This window comes from Mytilus californianus, unplaced genomic scaffold, assembly GCF_021869535.1.
Source record: "Mytilus californianus isolate M0D057914Y unplaced genomic scaffold, xbMytCali1.0.p SCAF_1, whole genome shotgun sequence".
Classification (NCBI taxonomy): Eukaryota; Metazoa; Mollusca; class Bivalvia; order Mytilida; family Mytilidae; genus Mytilus; species Mytilus californianus.
In genome coordinates, this window is record NW_026262581.1 from 122,269,495 (window position 1) to 122,290,409 (window position 20,915).

The 20,915-nt window shown below is 32.1% G+C and overlaps 1 protein-coding gene across 3 annotated transcripts in view; it reads right to left on the bottom strand.

The window, feature by feature from the left end:
• Nucleotides 1-20,915, bottom strand: part of LOC127712676 (neurocalcin homolog) — a 35,306-nt gene that overhangs the window by 1,181 nt on the left and 13,210 nt on the right. Inside the window, exon 2 of one of the 3 annotated variants that reach the window (XM_052219277.1) lies at nucleotides 1,385-1,855. In XM_052219277.1, coding sequence (XP_052075237.1) covers nucleotides 1,385-1,831 — 447 coding nt within the window. In that variant the 5' untranslated portion in view covers nucleotides 1,832-1,855. Of the gene's footprint in view, nucleotides 1-1,384; nucleotides 2,105-7,281; nucleotides 7,805-20,915 lie in introns of those variants that run through there. The other 2 variants (XM_052219285.1, XM_052219269.1) reach the window with 2 other exon arrangements.

The window sequence follows — 20,915 nt, forward strand, 5'->3', positions numbered from 1 at the left end:
ACTAAAACTGAGGGAAACACATTAAATATAAGAGGAGAACTACGACACAACAGAAACACAACATTAAAATGTAACACACACACAAAAACGAACTATAATATAACAATGGCCATTTTCCTGACTTGGTACAGGACATTTTAAGAAAAAAATGGTGGGTTGAACCTGGTTTTGTGGCTAGCCAAACCTCCCGCTTTTATGGCAATGTTAAATATAACATTAAAATGACAACATTACATGACAGGACTACAATACAAATAAATGGGAGAACATATAGGACAGAGAAACATACGAATAATAGATAACAAAGGTATCAAGTTTAAAATCTAATACGCAAGACGCGCGTTTCGTCCACACAAGACTAACCAGTGACGCTCAGATCAAAAAAGTTCGAAAGCCAAAACAAGTACAAAGTTGAAGAGCATTGAGGATCAAAAGTTCCAAAAAGTTGTGCCAAATACGGCTAAGGTTATATGTCTGGGATAAGAAAATCCGTAGTATTTAGAATAATTCATACTTTTGCAAACAGTAAATTTATAAAAATGACTATATAATAAATATACATGATAACACCGAAGTGGTGACTAACTACAGAATAACAAAATATTTGTGAACTAGGTTTTATCGGTTCTGACATGATTTATAACAAACCTTTCTGAAATTGTCCGATAATAAATTTCGAAATTATAAAAGAGAGGCGAAAGATACCAAAGGGACATTCAAACTCATAAGTCGAAAAAACTAACAACGTCATGACTAAGAAAGAAAAAGACCAACAAGCAAACAATAGTACACAATACACAACATAGAAAACTAAAGACTGAGCAACACGAACCCCACCAAAAACCGGGGGTGATCTCAGGTGCTCCGGAAGGGTAAGCAGTTTAAAGTTGACCGTAGATTGATTTGGCTATTTATTTTTTTGATGTCCTTTTGGTCAGATAGCTTTTCAACTGTTTCGGATCTTATACATCCTTGGCTTTCAATATCCGGCTTTGAGCATTCCTGATGAAGGTAAATCCAGAAAAGAGCTCCGGACGCATGCAATTTATAGAGTTTTGTTTTCATTTTTATTTCAAATCTATTTTGGTTATAATTTATAGCTTTGTGTGTGCCTAATACGAATTGCGGAGGATAGGGGTATTAGGAATACGTTTTACATATATATTACTACAGTCAACTCTCGTTATCTCGACGTCAGCCGGACCAAACATATATTTTGAGATACCCGTAGTTCGACTCAAACAAATACCAGAAGAACGTATATTCTTATAAAAAATATGCATTTAAATGCATGATTATTCACAATTGTTTAACATACAACCCATATCCTCATAAAAACGTATTCAATGTTTCTATATTCTTTTCGTTGCTTGTCATATCTTACCTTAAAAATGTGGGTCATCTCCTCTTTTGTTATATAACCATTTTGATCAATGTCGTACATATTGAAGGCCCACTTTAATTTTTTCTCTGCATTTTCACTTCCCGATAAACAAAGTCCTAAAATGAATTCTTTAAAATCCACAGAGTGATTTCCGTCACGATCAAACGTCCTAAAAACTTGCTCTGCGAATTCAGAGGCATCACCAGAAAACAAACTGTTGTATACTTTTATGAATGCAGTTTTGTTGAGTTCTGTCTCCCCATGCCGGAGGTCTTTTCTAAAGTCCTTATACCAGTCTTGGATCTCTTTTGAAGTAAACTCAACATCAATATGACTCCGAAGTTCTTCCATTGTTTTCGGTGTTATTTGTTTTTTCGATGATTTGTTTCCCATTTTTAGAATTAAATTTTGGTTGCTAGATATAAATTTTTCCAAGTCCATATACATTCACATATGAGACTAAAATGTCGCCTGTAAAGAGATTTAAATGTAAAATAATTAGTACGATTATGTGTGTGAATTTTGTGGTAGTAGAAACAGCTAGCTCGAATTTATAAATTAATCAATTTAGATGTATACAAATGTTGTGAAGTCCACTTTAAACCAGCATGACAATCTTCTCCACAAATATTGGTTTGTTGAAAAAGTTTCCGAGAATTCTTTTGTCATCTTGCAACAATGGTTTACTGAGAAAAAAATACGAATACCAGTGCCAACTTATCAAACAATATTGAAAAGAATTTAAAAACTTTCAGAGATATTGTAGTTATAAATGTGACTTTTTCCGTTTCCTTCTAAGGACATAATATTTTTATGATTTGTACAATGTAATAATATGAAAGTTTGGCTGAATATTTTGCTGACTTCTTATCAATTTTAAATCACATGACGCTTTATCTATCTGTATGATTGTACATCCCTTCGCTGCATTCTGTTCAGGTTTACGGATTTCTACTTTATATAACAATTGTTAGCAGCCATGTTCATTTTCTGAGTCGTACATCTCTTTACTTTCAATTCCCATGTGCAAAGATGTCAGGGGAAATATGTGTTCCATCTTTTAATATCATCGTTGTAAATAAAACCGTTGAAACTCATTATGTAAATTTAACATAAGTTTATTTAAGATAAAGAAAAAGAACCAATAGTTGACACTCTTCATATTTCATTTTACAACCATCAAATTAATCAGAGTGACGGTAGCAAAGACTCGTCAAATATACGAGGCTTATAACTTGGTACACCAGAAGCGCGTTTCGTCTACATATTACTCGTCCGAATCAAATCCAAATCAAATACAAAGTAGGAAAAGCGTTGGATAGAAGACTTAAAACCCCTTGTAAGCAGCAACTATCAATCAATAAAAGTCGGATATGTTATCAACTGTATATATATATATATATATATTATATATATTTGAAACGAATTACATATACTATTATATACGAAGCCCAGAAATTTTTTTTGTTTTTCACAAAGAACTAGTAATTACGATTAGGAATACTTAATTCTCTATGTTATCTCCCTTTGGTCGATCGATGTTTATTAGTGTTCGCTTACCCGATTTGTGTCGCGCCTCGACAAAGTCGCAAATGCGATTTTATTGCAAGCTTTTTCCGGCTGAGGCGACGAAGGCGTCAACAATATGTTTTAGTTTGTAATAGGTCAGTTTAAGGGAAACCACTAATGATAAGTCAATGATTTTTGAGTGCAGTTGTATTAACATTGGCACATCTCATTTCCATAACAATTATTGGGCCCCAACACACAAGTTATGGTCTATTGACATTAAAACTTTTGCTTAGTTTAAATGTTAAAGTTTTTGATTCTGCCATTTGAGGGGAATCACTATTAAGTCAGTGATATTTGGAATGTACTAGTAGTTGTATTAGTATACCACATCTCATTTCCATAGAGGATATATCCCCCTTAAGTCGTGGTTTATTGATACACATGCTACATACATCAATCTTGAAAGACCTAAATGCTGCAAAACACCTGTCCTACCTCCATGACAAATTTGTTGCTGTCCACGCTGATAAAGCCCCAACAACATCGTGTTTGTGTGTAAATCACGTTACATAAACTGCAGGATAAATGAATTAGGTTTTGCCAATTCACTTGGAAACTCAACATATACCCCACGACACTTAGTCACGAGGAAATCCTGGATAATCATAGGTCTGTTCTTTGTTCTTTTGGAATTTCAACCAAAAATGAAGGACTAGATCTTCCTTCACTGTATTGGATACTTAAATTATATAAGTTTCCTTACAAACAACGTTATATTGCTTGGTCTTCCAAGTGCACCACGAAACCTCTTTCTAAATTATTAACATCAATTTTTAATCAGCAATCAAAAATCTATAGATTCTGAGCAACACGACGGGTGCCATATGTGGAGCAGGTTTTATTTGGTTTTGGTGGGGTTCGTGTTGCTCAGTCTTTTGTTTTCAATGTTGTGTTTTGTGTATAGTTGTTTGTCTTTTGGTCTGTTTCTTTTTTTGCCATGGCGTTGTCAGTTAGTTTCAACTTATGAGTTTGAATGTCCCTTTTGTATCTTTCGTGCCTCTTTTATTGACTTTGGAATTTTGCATAGTTTACATATTGTGATTAGGTCAGCTTAAGGGGAAACCACTAATGATAAGTCAATGATTTTTGAGTGCAGTTGTATTAACATTGGCACATCTCATTTCCATAACAATTATTGGGCCCCAACACACAAGTTATGGTCTATTGACATTAAAACTTTTGCTTAGTTTAAATGTTAAAGTTTTTGATTCTGCCATTTGAGGGGAATCACTATTAAGTCAGTGATATTTGGAATGTACTAGTAGTTGTATTAGTATACCACATCTCATTTCCATAGAGGATATATCCCCCTTAAGTCGTGGTTTATTGATACACATGCTACATACATCAATCTTGAAAGACCTAAATGCTGCAAAACACCTGTCCTACCTCCATGACAAATTTGTTGCTGTCCACGCTGATAAAGCCCCAACAACATCGTGTTTGTGTGTAAATCACGTTACATAAACTGCAGGATAAATGAATTAGGTTTTGCCAATTCACTTGGAAACTCAACATATACCCCACGACACTTAGTCACGAGGAAATCCTGGATAATCATAGGTCTGTTCTTTGTTCTTTTGGAATTTCAACCAAAAATGAAGGACTAGATCTTCCTTCACTGTATTGGATACTTAAATTATATAAGTTTCCTTACAAACAACGTTATATTGCTTGGTCTTCCAAGTGCACCACGAAACCTCTTTCTAAATTATTAACATCAATTTTTAATCAGCAATCAAAAATCTATAGATTCTGAGCAACACGACGGGTGCCATATGTGGAGCAGGTTTTATTTGGTTTTGGTGGGGTTCGTGTTGCTCAGTCTTTTGTTTTCAATGTTGTGTTTTGTGTATAGTTGTTTGTCTTTTGGTCTGTTTCTTTTTTTGCCATGGCGTTGTCAGTTAGTTTCAACTTATGAGTTTGAATGTCCCTTTTGTATCTTTCGTGCCTCTTTTATTGACTTTGGAATTTTGCATAGTTTACATATTGTGATTAGGTCAGCTTAAGGGGAACCCATTATGATATGTCAATCATATTTAGTATGCCGTTGTTTCAGAATTGGCATGTCTCAATTCAATGGAGATTTTTAACCCTGAACCTTCAGTCATAGTTCATTGACTTTGGATGTTTTGCGTAGTTTACAAATGAAAGTATTGCCATTTTATAGTTAACATTAGCATTTTACTATCAAAATTACATACAGGCGATGCATATTTCCTTGTTTATTTGATTATAAAATGTGTTCATACAAGACATTCTTGGTCATATGAAAGATATCTAATATTTTTAGTAACGGTAGTTTACAGCACCAGATACGCAATTCGATACTTAATGTCTGTTCGATGATGCTCAATGCCAACGTATTTAAAAATCAAAAACATTATAAAAACATTGAAGAGATGATAAAACCAAAAATAGCCTAAAATATACCCAAATTTGGTCTAGAAATTAGAGCTTTGCATGAAGGATATATAGTCCTTAATTTTTTTTAAATGATATACAAAATTGTAGACTACGGTAGTCTATTCGTCGTTGCAATATGTTTAATAGTACTTATTTGTGTATTTCTTCTTTCAGGTCTTTTATGTCTTGTATGTTTTTGTATTCCTTCGAACAAGAACATTTACATCCGCTCTGTTATATGAAACCCAAAAACTAAATGGAAACATTTGATCTGATACGATAAAAAAGACAAAATGAAAACGAGGCAGAAAGAACTCCGTTCAAAAACTACAGTATAGTACATCATGATAAAACGACTTTAAATCGTAATAGCCTCAATCACGTCCAACTTGTGCAATACATACAATGTTGCACGGTAAGTCGACTTGATTATTTAAGGTGATTATTTTTATTCCTTTTAAAAGTATAATTGTTATAATTATGTGTTCAAACCCAAAGTTATTCAAAGGATGTAAATAAGATCAAGGTAGTATAACTGGGTTATGTCACAATTTTTAGTTAAATTTTTGCATACAACTTTGGCTCTTTGAACTTCAACGGAAAAAAAGAAGAAACAATGCGTTTATATCTTTCATTTTCTGAATTATAAATGAATTAATGTTTTGAAAATAGATGCACATTTGCATAGAAAGCACATTAAATCTACCAAAAAAAGTTCTTACATTTGTATTAAAATCATTACGTTGTAGGCATTTTACTGTACCTTGACCTCAAATAAATTGTTTTAAGTGTATAATATTATGAATATGCTTTATTGTATAATTTATTTGGTAGACCACTCTGATTACATCAAATTCAAGTCAGCAAGAACATCATCTAGATCAAGATATATTCATTCAATTTTCTTCACGAATCAGGATTACACTGCAGAATATCCACAAGGATCTGTACCTTATCCGCTCCCTCTATAAACTCTTGTTGACTTATACGATTGTCTGAATTTTTATCCAGGATTTTAAAGATTTTCTCTGTCATGTCCTCTGGTGAATTGAATTCGTGCGGTATTTTGCTGCCCGTCATTTTACATATAGCCTGAAAAAAAACATACATTTTATGATTTCATCTTTTTTCCACCCTATAAGATGTCAGTTTTGATATGATCAAGGTTTTTTTACAGTGGATTTATAAGGGATTTAGAATAACATTATTGAGATAATCTATTTATTCAAAAGGTATAAAAAATTTTCCCACAATTAGCAATTCTAACTTTGTAAGGTCATCTTCAAGAGAAATAGTTGGTAAAAACTATTTTATGATGTCAAAATTATATTTATATGGTTGTTGTTATAATAATGTATATTAAATTAGCATAACTAGTTGCAAATAGAACAGTTTTGCTCTAGAACCAATATTTTGTCATTCAGGCTTTTCGAAGGTTATATTAAATTCCAATTCAAGAAAACAATTATGGAGGAAATTATATCAAGAGAACTAAGTAAAATTCTATTTCATTAGTTCACACAAAAGAGGGATATAAATTAAAAATATAAGTTAATAAATTTTCAATATATACATTTAAAAAAAAATGATTTAAAAATTATGCACAATGAGAGTAGATAGAATCTTTCTTGTTTATTCCATGACGAATCACAATATATTTAAGTAAGGTTTTATACTTTCGGGTGAATTGATCTGTCATTGATGTTTTTGTGAGATTATTTAGAATTTGAAGAATGAAACTATCTAGGTATTGTGGAACGTTTTCGTACATTGTAACGGAAAACTACGTATCTACTTATTCTATGACACTTTTTATTTACACAAGTTCACAACATTTTCAATTAAAAATGTTTGATGTATAACTATTTCTTTTATTACATTAACATTTTAGCTTCTATTTATTGAATTATTTGTCTTGCCTTTAGAATGTGGGTCATCTCCTCTGTTGTTATATAACCATCCTGATCAATGTCGTACATATTGAAAGCCCATTTTATTTTTTTCTCTGCATTTTCACTTCCTGATAAGCAAAGTCCTAAAATGAATTCTTTAAAATCCACAGAGTTATTCCCATCATGATCAAATGTTCTAAAAACTTGTTCAGCGAATTCAGAGGCATCTCCATAAAACAAACTGTTGTATACTTTTATGAATGCAGTTTTATCGAGTTCTGTTTCCCCATGACGAAGGTACTGTCTGAAATCCTTATACCAGTCTTGAATTTCATCTTTCGAAAACTCAACATCAATATGATTCCGAAGGTCTGCAATAGTTTTAGGATTTATTTGTTTTTTCGATGATTGGTTTCCCATAATTTGGAATAAAATGATTATCGTTAAATGTAAGTTTTCTATGTCCGTATGTATTAACTAGAGCTTATAATCAATTTATGTTAAAAGAAATTTAAATGTAGAATAAACAATGTGATCTTCTGTGTGAATCTCTTAATATGGTAATATAAATAAACTAACATATATCATTAAACGGGCGTAGTATAGCTTACTGGTAATTTTACGTTTAAATTAACACAACGAGCATTGCTCAGGTGCTAATTAGTTTACAACTTTTCTGGGAAACTGGAGTGAAAACATGAGCATCAGTGCAACTTGTCAAACAATATTGGAAAGAAGTTAAACCTCTGAAAATGCTAGCTTATCTGTATGATGTTTAGGTTTTTGATGCCCTTTGCTGAGCATATCATAACAAAAATACCGAACTCTAAGGAAAATTCAAAACGGAAAGTTTTTTATCAAATGGCAAAATCAAAAGCTCAAACACATCAAACGAATGGAAATCAATTGTCATGTATTCCTGACTTGGTGCAGGCATTTCCTTTTGTAGAAAATGGTGGATTAAACCTGGTTTTATAGCTAGCTAATTCTCTCACGTGTATGACAGTCATATAGAATTCCATTATATCGACAACAATGTGTGAGTAAACAAACAGACATAAAAGGTAAAAAAGTCAAAAACTGGGGTACAGCAGTCAACATCGTGTTATAATCTTGATCGCTATAAAAACAAATAACTATTTCAACAAAGAAAATCAAAAAGACATATAGACACTCTATAGACAAAGTACATAAGCAAAAATGAAAGACTAGAAAACAAAAATGACCATAGCACAGTAACACAATGGCGGTTTGTATAAATACCTAGCCACTCCAAAAGTATATAACAAAAATGGACTAAACAGTAAAGGTTTAAAATATTCAAAGACATCAAAAAAGAACACTGTAACACGTAATTAAGATGATAAACAACGTCAGCACCTATAATTTATACTTCAAGACCATCATGTATTATTTGTGAAGTTGATACGGAATATTTATCAACAAGGTTTTGGTATCTTCCGATGAACTTTTTTAGAAAAAGGACGAGACGTTCTTTGACATACCCTGGTTCTGCTCTGACACTGGTGACGTTTTATAAAGTCTGAGTGAAAGATTATTCATTGTTAAACGATGGTTACTAGTATTTGGATTATTAATGTTTGACTGACTAATAATGAGTTATAAATAATGGAAAACTTATCTTTTTTATATATTATTGTATTTCCCTATACTATGAATTATGTGCGTCTCTCTAAGAGAGAATGTGATGGATTTTGTAATGATTTGAAGAAACTTCGTTCGGTGTGGGAAGTTGTAAAATTCATTTGGCAAGGGGATCCGGAGCTACATGCTTACACTTATAAAAAAACAAATGTCAAACTTGATAACCTATACTAGTATAATGTTTAGGCAACAGTAGTTGACCAATTTTCAAATCTCATAAATCCATTAAAAGATACAGATCAAGGTTACTTACAACAAACGAGGGAATCGCACGTACTTTAAAAGGGGCGAGACCGGATGCGTCGACAGGGTAAGTTTCTCCTGCCATGCATGTATTATCCACCTTTCAAATTCACACTAATTCAAAATGTGCGAATCAACAAAGGGACACATTTGGTAAAACTACAGATTAAACAACTATTCTGGTATCTATTTTGGTAGCTATCTATTAACTGTTTATACAACTTTTATCGAAATACTGAGGATATTCTACCCCCAGGAACAGATTACCTTAGCTGTATTTTGGCAAAACCTTTCGAAATGTTGGTTCCTCAATGCTCTTCAACTTCGTACTTTATTTGGCTTTTTTTACTTTTTTGATTCGAGAGTCCATGGTGAGTCTTTTTTAGACGAAAAGCACCGCTGGAGTACAAAATTTTAATCCTGTTTTCTATGATTAGCTTATCTAAAGATCTAAGTCTGCCGCGGAAACATGTTGTATGCGATTCGAAACACAGATACATCGTATTCGTCAACAAATTCGTGATTGTGACCGTTAAAGTTATGTAATGTCAATTTTAGTTGTTCTGCCTCTTAGCCCCTGTTAATGTAGTTCGTAAAGTGTGAACATGTACGAGCGTAACGTATTAATTTAGCTATGTAAACGCCATAAGATTGGGGAGAGAGTATGATTCTTCAGAGAAATTAGACGTTGACAATTTGAAAGTAAAAACAATCACGTTTATTATAGGTACTTCTAAGTCGTCCATCTGTGTTAATATTGAGGAAACTATCAAGATACGAAACAGATTTTCTAGTTTCGGTAGTATCCCTAATCTCTAATGCATTGGGATATATGAGATGTAAGTACTGAGTCTCACTAAAATGTTGGTTATTTAGTGACAGGACAAAATCAATGTACTAATACTTGAAAGTGAAATTAATTAAATTTGCAAGACATTTTTTTTTCTTTGAAAAGGTTCTGAATGAAATCTGCTTCATACGAGTACATAAAAAGTCGGCTTGTAGGGTTGTACAATGTACAATAAGTACCTATTGTCAATTCACCAACTCAACAAACAATGTGTAAGACATTTTTTTTTTCTTTGAAAATGTTCTGAATGGAATCTGCTTCATACGAGTACAAAAACAAGTCGGCTTGTATGGTTGTACAATAAGTACCTATTGTCAATTCACCAACTCAATAAATGTGTTTTCGATCAAAGAGTAACGCGTTTTGGTGATATTATGTTTGGTGTATTTGTTGTTGGAATCAGAGTGGCTCTTCACAAAGATTGATTGTTCTTAACTTAAAACAAGGAATTTGTGTATCTTCGATTCCAATTTTTGTAGAAAAATAGATTGATGAGACAATGTAATGGGTTCTTTCAATTGAACATGGGTCATAGTTGTGTAAAGCGTAGAATTGTCAAAAAATTTGATATTACTGCAAAATTGTGATGATTACAAAAAAGATTTAGGAATAGATCTTTAGAATTTATCAGAATCCATATCTAATTGACACCGCTGGTTGAATATAGCTCATCACAATATGTCTGCAGACCATCTTTTACTGTAGAAAGATGGTTAGTTGAACATCTTGATGACCGATCGGCTATTTATAAGAAAAGTAGAAGATACCAAAGGGAGAGACACAAACTTTTAAAAAAATAAAAAAAAAAACAACTGAAAACGCCAACGCAAAAAAAATGAAAAACGACCATAGGACAAACTACAGTCTACAAAGCACAGCATAGAAAACTACTAAATAAAGACCGAGCAACACAAATCCCAACAAACACTGAGGATGATCTCATGTGCTCCGGAAAGGTAAGCAGATCCTGCTCCATGGCATCCGTATATATAGGGACTGTTATGGAGTTTTTGTATCCAGTATAAAAACGTCCTTTTTTTATGTTAATACTAAAGGTGAAAATGACGGATTTGTGATTTTCTAAAAATCTCCTCCTTTTTGAATGAATTAGGGGTATGTGTATGATTCCTAGTTTCGCAGTGACTTTCGAGTTCTCTTGTTAGACATTCCAAATAACGGGTGTTGCAGATATAAACAATATTGTTTGAGGCTTTATCTGTTGAAACAACAACATATTTGTCGAAGAGAGGACAAAGCATCAAAACCTCAGGCTGCTTCTTGAAAGGGTTCTCCTTGTACATCATAGATTTTGAATGTGCTTCTGAATGTCTAAACGCATGACCGAACAGCTTTGATCCATTCAGATAAAGAGCATGTCAAGTTTTGGTTAATTGAGCTCGCATTTTAGCTCGCACTTTGATGGTCTTCAGGCATATTAACAGTCCGATATTGCGTGATGTCTAATCACTTTATATAAGTTAACATCGTATTTTGTAGGAGTATAAGTTAACATCGTATTTTATAAGAGTAACACGACGGGTGTCACATGTAGAGCAAGATCTGCAAACCCTTCCGGAGCACATGAGATCACCCCAAGTTTTTGGTGGGGTTCGTGTTGCTCAGTCTTTAGTTTTCTATGTTGTGTTTTGTGTACTTTTGTTTGTCTGTAGGTCTTAGCCATGGTGTTGTCAATTTATTTTCGGCTTATGAGTTTGAATGTCCCTTTGGTATCTTTTTTACCCACGTTCTTGCATAACAAAGTTTCTTACACATACATAATATTAAAATAAAAATCAATCAAATCAGTCTTGTAATAATAGTAAAAATTATGATGATAATAACTACTTTAATGTTACATATTTTATATGTATCATGGTTGCTTTTCCTTTTCTATTTGTATTTTAAGATCTACTTTTAAATCCTCAATCACAATCTTAACATTTGATTTTTCTACGCTTTACACTTCTATCCCCCATACTGTACTGAATTGAAAGTTTGACTACATCATTTCATTGAATACAAGACAACTCGGACCAAAGACAAGTCGGACCACTCATGAAGACAACTAGGACCACTTTTTAAGACAACTCGGACCAGTTTAAAAGTCAATTCGGACCACTTATGAAGGCAACACATAAATTATTGAAAGAGGGTCGTAATGGAAGTACCTTCACGACGAATAACAACGTTACAAATCTTGCGACTGAATAATGTTAACGGTATGTTATTTTTCTGTTTTGACGTTAACGATACATATTTGAGCGTGACGATAAAGAACAACTTTGTGAAATAATTCCGATGTAACCATTTGGAAAAGATACACGGAAAGATTGTACCAATTCTCCCATTAGAACCTAATAAGCCCAAATAAGGCAATCACAGAAAACAATGTTACATCTTCTTCTATTAAAATAGAAACAGTAGAGAGGTGTGTTCATCAGTTGGGTCATCTCATTTAAACATAAAAATATTAGACGACTAACAAACCTCCCTTTGATGAGATTTTTAACTTTTAAGGTCGGACTTAATTCATGTCACATTCTGGATCAATGATGCGATTTTATCACATGAAAGTACACAATTTATTTTTGCTGTAAAGAGTACAGTCGGCAAAGGAGGTTGGAAAAGGTTTGATAAATGCACTGATTAAAATAGTTTTCTCTGTAATTGCAAAATAGATCTAGCCATATTTGATATGTTTTTGTTCATTTAATCTGTCTTATTCACAAAGTAAAGCGGAAAATATTAAGACAGTGTTTTCTTTTAAATCTCACAGTATATCCTGATCAACACATATTTTTGATATATATGTAGTAAATAACGCGTTGGCAATTTGTTTTTTTTATATAATATCAGCTAATAATTTGTTCTGAAATTAAATAAAAATACCTCGTTATAAATGATTAGGATCCAATTAATATCCGTGTCTATTCAAATGTCTATACAAGGAAAGAGGATTTAAGTCTAGAATGATGTAATGTAATTTAAACTGATAACATATAACTACTTTATTTCTAAAGAAACATCAAACAATTTCACCTTTTAAAAAATGGGTTGGCATGCATTAAATCAAAAATTGGGTTCACAGATTTCCGTGTACTTGAAAAGATAATCTAAAGGTTTGTGAATATGTTATGTCCTTTACTTTGTAGAATCAATAATCAATTACACAACATAATAGTTTGGGAAAACAAGGTCTATTAATTAGTTAACGTTAAAATTAGGCTTTGAACAAGCTACCGGTAACTTCGAGTTTTTTTATTTATTTTTTTTATAGATTAGTACATGTTCATTTGTCATTTTGTTAGTAGTTTTTGTGCTTAGTACCGGTCTAATAAGTCATTTTGAAATGATTTTTATGGTTTACACTTATGTTTTATAAACCACTGTCTCTGGTTAAGAGGAGTGGTGAGTGCTTACAAACATGTTTAAGCCAAACACGTTTTATGTATTGTCGGAAGTCAGGAGCCTGTATTAGAGTGGCTGCAGTTGGTTGTCCTCAGTCAAATTCATTTATCATTTAATGTTATAATAACTTAAATCAGGCCTTTATTTAGTATTCTCTTTTAAATTGTTTTATACATTTATCACCTTTAATTGTTTTATATCTTAGTTCTTTGATGGTCTTATTTATTTATTCTAAAGCCAAAAACTTTTTGAAGGAAACTTTTATTTATTCTGGTTCTCAACTATAGAACAGTTTACCAAATGAGATAAAGATGAGTAATACACTCGTATCTTTTAAAGTAAAATGTTGCAATTTTTCATGAAGAAGGCATATTAATATCTACTAGTATATAAAATTGTATATTGGGTATATATCATTATAATATTGTATGTACTTTATATATATGTTATTATAATTTTGAGGACTCTCGGGAAGATAAGTTTTAACTAATGGGATTATCCTCTTGAAATAAAGATTGTTTATTTATTCATTTGAAGCATAACACATCTCCCTATTTCCGAACCGACAACACAGAAAACTGAATCGAAATAAGGATTAAACTCAAGTGCTCCGGAATGGTACGGAGTGCCTGCAAGACCAAGACATTAAAGCAAAGATCGTGTGTGAAAACAAGATCAAGACAATATAACAAAGATCATGTGTGAAAACTAGACCAAGACAATAAAGCAAAGATCATGTGTGAAAACAAGACCAAGACAATAGAGCAAAGATCATGTGTGAAATGAAGACCAAGACAATAAAGCAATGATCATGTGTGAAAACTAGACCAAGACAATAAAGCAAATATCATGTGTGAAAACAAGACGAAGACAAATAAAGCAAAGACCATACTTGAAACAGACGATACTGAAATTTAGATAACTAAACAAAAAAACATATTAACATAAAAAGACAACCAAGCAAAGAAATCATATGAACAATCAAATAATGAATGTGGGAAACCAGCAGACGATGCTGGAGAATAAACTGTCAACGTATATTTGTTCCGCCTAACAGAAGTTCCACTGGAAACTTTGTTATAAACAATGTCATAATATTTATTCCTGTTGGAACAAATATTCTATACCATTTATTCCGTTAGGAACACTTACTGTAATATTTATTCCAGTGGAAATAATATTCCAGAATATTGTTTCCGTTTGGAACTTATATTATGAAGGAACTTCTATTCCGTGACAAAACAACGAAAAAAGAAAGCGTGTGAACAGCAGACGACACCGTTTTCATAATTCCAATATTTTTCTCCCGTAATTATAGACATTTCCAAAATTTAAAGATCGATGATTTGTTTTGAATTTTCGGAACGCTTTCGATGAATGTTCCGAATAATTGAATATGAGTGTGGGTTATCACGTGGGTCATCACCTCAACTACACAGAATGTGTACATTTTGTTTAAATTGTTTTCAAATTTTGAAAAAATTGTGGGCATATTTTATTCATACTCTGAAGCCATATCTAAGCTGTAATGCTAATTAAAGATAGACCAATAAAGATCTTTTCCGAAAAAAGGGGGATGGGGGAATTTTGCCAAAAATCCCCAGCAATTATTATTGAAACCGTTCTACAGTAAATGAGGTATTATTATATTGAGAGAAAAAAAACCATATCAAAGTGCTTTTTGATTTGGTGTGGCCACCTAAAACAGTTATTTTTGTGCACATTACCAACAACAAATCTGTGTTTTTGCTAAGGAAGTATAAAGAAAACATTACATCATTTGTTTGATTGGTTATCTAGTGAAAATATTGGCACAAGGGCAAAAGACTTGTGGTAAACAAGAAATTATATTATAAGATCTTTTGTCAACTAATTGTATAATGGCCATTTAAACAAAAATGTGTAAATATTTTGACCACAAACACTTGAAATAAAATCCATATCACCTAATTAAAGTCCTCTCTTTTTCGATATGTTAACGTCATCCGTAATCGTGACAAGGACAGTTTGTAAGGTTCTCTATGTGTATAGGCCTACGTATGATATAAAGTTACCCGTTCAGCATGTTATGAACACCACTATAATTATGAATATTTACTGTTATATAAACAACGCGCCTTCTATGATTTAAATGTGATGTGAAGTAAACATATCAAAAACTTGAAGCAACTAAACACAAAAAAATTGGTTTGAAGTTGCCATCCTATATTGTACGTTATTTCCTATCGGTTAAGAATTAGCTTCTCTTATTGGATAACAAGGAGCCACATGACATTCTTTATTCTTCAGTAGTAATTTCCATCAGTCTTTAACAGAAAAAAAAACGGACCAGAAAACTGGTCGTTAACGGACTTATACTAGTACATGTTAATGACCAGTAGGGCGCGGTTTCTCTGTTTAGAGTGATGTCCCTTTAATAAAACGCAATCCCTATTCAGACGTTTGGAAGATGGCTGAACTGGAAGGCACGTCTGCTACAGACAATTCAAATGATATACTGAAAATATGCACTTAAATGAATGGCAGTGACTTATAGTTATCACTATGACTGGTCTTCACTCTTTCCTATAGAAATCGTACAATGACTCGAGTTTGCTTTGAACAATTTGAATTTATGAGAATTTTTAAAAACATAGTTCCTCAATGAAATAAACATATTAGTAATTGAAGAACTGTTACTGCAACAATTATAAGATCTTATAATTACATGAAATTCACTGACGTTGTATAAATCGTATAATAAACAACTGACGACCTGTGTTTAACACAGGACGATAGTTACTGCAACAATTATAAGATCTTATAATTATATAGTTGTTAATTTTTGTGTCATTTGGTCTCCTGTGGAGAGTTGTCTCATTGGCAATCATACCACATCTTCTTATTTTTATTTGCAACAATAGACAGGTATCTATACAATCTGTTCCAAAGAAGTTCGCTTGAACCTTAAGATATACAGCGTCGAGCGTTAATTTTCAAAGGGAAGGACCATTAATGCTTTTTCAAAATTGAACAAAAAATTTTTGATTTCACATCGCTCAAAATAAATAATCTTACTTTCTTGCTTGGGGATAAAAATCGAAAAAAGATACCCCCAATGCATGAAGTTACCAGAAGCTTCTTGATTAATCTGCGAATGTATAATGTTATAACTTATATAAACAAGGATTTCGTGTGATTGCCATGAGCCAACTATCCACCAAAAACTAAAGGGAAACAAAATCCCCAACGGAATATATGAACAATCAATATGATATAATAGTGTACAACTATATCAAAACAAGAAGATGTCACCATATGATTGCAAATGAAACAACTATTCACCATGACTAAATAACTAGATGTAAGAAAATGTGGGTCACCATACGGTCTTCAACAAAAAACAAAACCCATATCGTATTGTAAGCTATAAAGGCCGGAGATGAGACATTTATTTAACGATTTAGGGACTAACAGAACGGTATCATAATATTGATTGTTGCTATAACCTTTTTGTATCAGACAACATATTCTTTCGAACATGCGAGTTTATACAATTTAATTAAAACATTTATATGATATATTATACATCCTTATTTATAGACGATGTGTTCCTATGTGCGTATATCTATAACGTATATTTGACACTATCTCTGAAATAAATAATTTATGGAACAAAATTTGGCTTTGTCATTCTCAATAGAAGTTCACACGCACATTTTCTTGTAAACAATAAAAAACATGAATTATATGAAAGAAGAAAGGCGATACTTCCTTGTTCGTATAAGAGAATGTCTATAGACAAGGTTAGGATTCTCACCTGTATTCATATATGTAATAACAACTTTTTTTTTAAATTTCTATTGTAACTGATACATCATTTTTCAATGTATTGACTAAATATAATTAAAGAACTTTGAATTGGATATCCTGCTCTTTTGAAAGACAAATTCAATGATTAGCATAGAATCCGTCTACGATTTGGTTGTGCGATTTTTTAATCACAAGGACAGTTTTTTACTTATTTTTTTTCCATACTTTTAAATTGGTCAGGTATTTATAGAAAATGGGATTTTACTAACAAATGCCTGTGAATTGAGAATAAAATATTTCATTATCATTGTCAAAATATGTAGCTAGTGCTTGGTCATACAAACTTCTAATATCCTTACGTAGGACATAATTCCTTGGCTTGCACCCCGATTGAGAATTGTATATTGCTTAATATCTACCCGTGTTATTTAGTTTCAATATAATAATAAACGACCCAATGGCGAGTTTATTATTGTTATTAAATTTAAATAACGAGAGAAGATATCATGTCCAACTTCAAATTATGATGAGTTGTTTTAAACCTATTTCTCTTCTAGTAAAAATTATCTTTGTATGAAAAAGAAAGAAGTGGGCCGTTGTAACCTTTACAAATCACAAATGGCATAACGAAAGCCAATGAAACTGTCGTAATTTCATAACGCACTACCAACAAAATAAACGCACTTTGTATCACTTATTTGTATCACACTCCGTACAGTGTGATACGAGACATATCTCTTCATGCGGGAAATACATGGATAACAGGCCACAACCATCAGATAATTTCATCTTTATCATGGATTCTAAATATGCTGTATACTTTATATGCTCCAATTCAGTTGAAGGAAAACCTGAAGTGGCACTTCTGGTTTTAGCCGTAATATTATAGATATAAATCCACATGGCTGTTGTGGCGAGCAACATTGTTATATATCGTAGCAATCGTGAAGTAGCATTCCATTATTGTTATTGTCTTATTCTTATAAGATATTATTTACATGTACACGTCAACTTCTTTTCTTCAAGATTGAAGAATAACATCCATGCTGTTTCTCCGTCTTTTTGTCCAAATTATATTTCCTAATTATATACTAGCCCTACGGTTCCAATACTCATTCTTTTATGACAATGATAATTTTGATCTTTTTCTCCAAATAACAACACATATGCTCTCCTTATACAATTTACCCCCATTAATCGTTAGATCTAGCATATAATAATTCCTTTTGAAATCATCTCCTGTTTCAGCGTTGTGGTGTGTGGTAATTTGTTTTTTTATTAAACCTATAAACGTGGCCCTTGGTTTTGGGAATAATCTTTACCAATTGTATTAACTATATATTTTTATATAAATTACGCAATGAATTTATTCTTTCCTTTTATTTATTAAAATCAATCGCAGGACACTAAAATAACAACATAAACCACTTCAAAAGAGACATCATATTTTTCTACAAATGCACAAGAATTAGGTTCAGTTAAACAGTAATAAGAAAAGATCTTAATACCACATTATCAAATAATCTGTCATCTCTTAAGACTCGGTCTTTCAAATTGCAATCAGATTTTATTTCTTATGATTTATATTCCAGCTGAAGTATCTTATTATTTTTTCGTTTTTAAACAGGCAAGGGGTAAATTTCAATCTCAAGTTTTAATAAAGTTCTTATAATTTCAAGCCGGAATGCTTCAGGTTTTGATATTAACAAATAACATGCAATTAAAATCACATTTGCGGTTTAAAAAGTCTGATTAGAAAAATATACTAGTCAACTAAAGCAACTATACAAGGCAATGTATTTTTCATATATAATGAAATTGGATACACTGTACCAAGATAAATGATTGCCCAATTGGTCTAATATTTACAGAGTATTATTTTCTTATCAAAACCATTGATTTAAGGCAAATACGCGAATTCTTTTTTTTTTGCAATTTTTGTTATTTCAAAAATCGTATTTTCACCCAAAGATTCAAAAATCAATATTAAAACTTAAAACTTGAAACTTAAACATGGTATCTTAAAATTTTGAAAGCATTTGCAAATATTTGAATACTTAATTCTCATCTTCGAAATTAAGTGCCGACTTTTGTCATCATTTTCCGCAAAATAAATTTGACCCCTGTGTTCAATAACACGGTATTTTTCTCACTTTCCAATTTGGTCATATTCTTTAAATCATATGCATTTGCTTTGCACATGAATGTTTGTCATTTGATACTTTAACAGTTTTTCCTATTGATTATATTTTATGATAAATTGGAGTTCAAACTTGTGTATCGTTACTTTTGTTGACTAGTGTACATAATTTATAAAAATCATGAGATATGTTGACAGTAAGATTTATTTCACTGACTGTTTCTCCAAAATTTAAAAAAAGGGGGAAAAAGGAACTTTCGTAAAACTACATTATTTCTATGGTAATCATACACCTTTTTCATATATTCAATATCCTTAACTTTAATTAAAGTATCTATATCTGAGCGCTCAATTAAATATAACATCTAACCTGACGGTGTAATTACAGCAATATGTTAACAAAAATATTAACGTTATATTTTTAATGCGACACCACTTTTACTACAAAGTGATCGACAACTCTATTTGCAATATGTTCGGCACAGACGGTATGACTACGAAAACTGGCTGATTAGCACTGATATGATATAATTTGCGCAATAAACGTAGAACCACCTTCCCCTTTTACACTCAGTTCTGAAAATGGTTTCGTTGTCACCGACTTTTCAGGTGCTAATGGTATATTGAATTCCTTAAAATGTTAGTAATACTAATTATGTATTTGTCGTTCCAATAACGCATGCTTAAGATCTTCTTCATATATATATCAGTGCTTCACATTCTTTGAACACTTTAAACCTTATCTGATTAGACTAATTACCATGCTGTTTTTGACTTCTAGGTAATACGACTTATATGCGAAGCAATACATGGTTAGCATTCAGGGGGACGCTGATATCACTCCTTGTTATGATAGATGAGTGGTTGAAAAATAACTTTTAGGAAATACTTTCACCATGGTCCTTACTTTGTCACATACCGAAATAGGTAAACGTTTCATAATTTAAGTGTACCGTTATGGAATATTAATGTAACAGATTACCAATTATATGTCCAATTTGTCGTAGCAACAATCCAACATACTTATGCTACCAGTGAACCATGTTTTCACACATGATCTTTGGTTTATTGTCTTGATCTTGTTTTCACACATGATCTTTGCTCTATTGTCTTTGTCTTGTTTTCACACATGATCTTTGCTTTATTGTCTTGGTCTTGTTTTCAGACATGACATTTGCTTTATTGTCTTGATCTAGTTTTCCCACGTGATCTTTGGTTGATAGTCTTGAGTCTTGTTTTCACACGTGATCTTTGCTTTATTGTCTTGGTCTTGTTTTCAGACATGACATTTGCTTTATTGTCTTGATCTAGTTTTCCCACGTGATCTTTGGTTGATAGTCTTGAGTCTTGTTTTCACACGTGATCTTTGCTTTATTATCCTGGCCCCTTGTTTTCAGACATGACATTTGCTTGATTGTCTTGATCTAGTTTTCACACGTCACTTTTGCTTGATTGTCTTGGTCTTGTTTTCACACGTGATCTTTGCTTTATTGTCGTGGTCTTGTTTTCACACATGGTCTTTGCTTTATTATCCTTGTCTTGATTTCACACGTTACCTTTGCT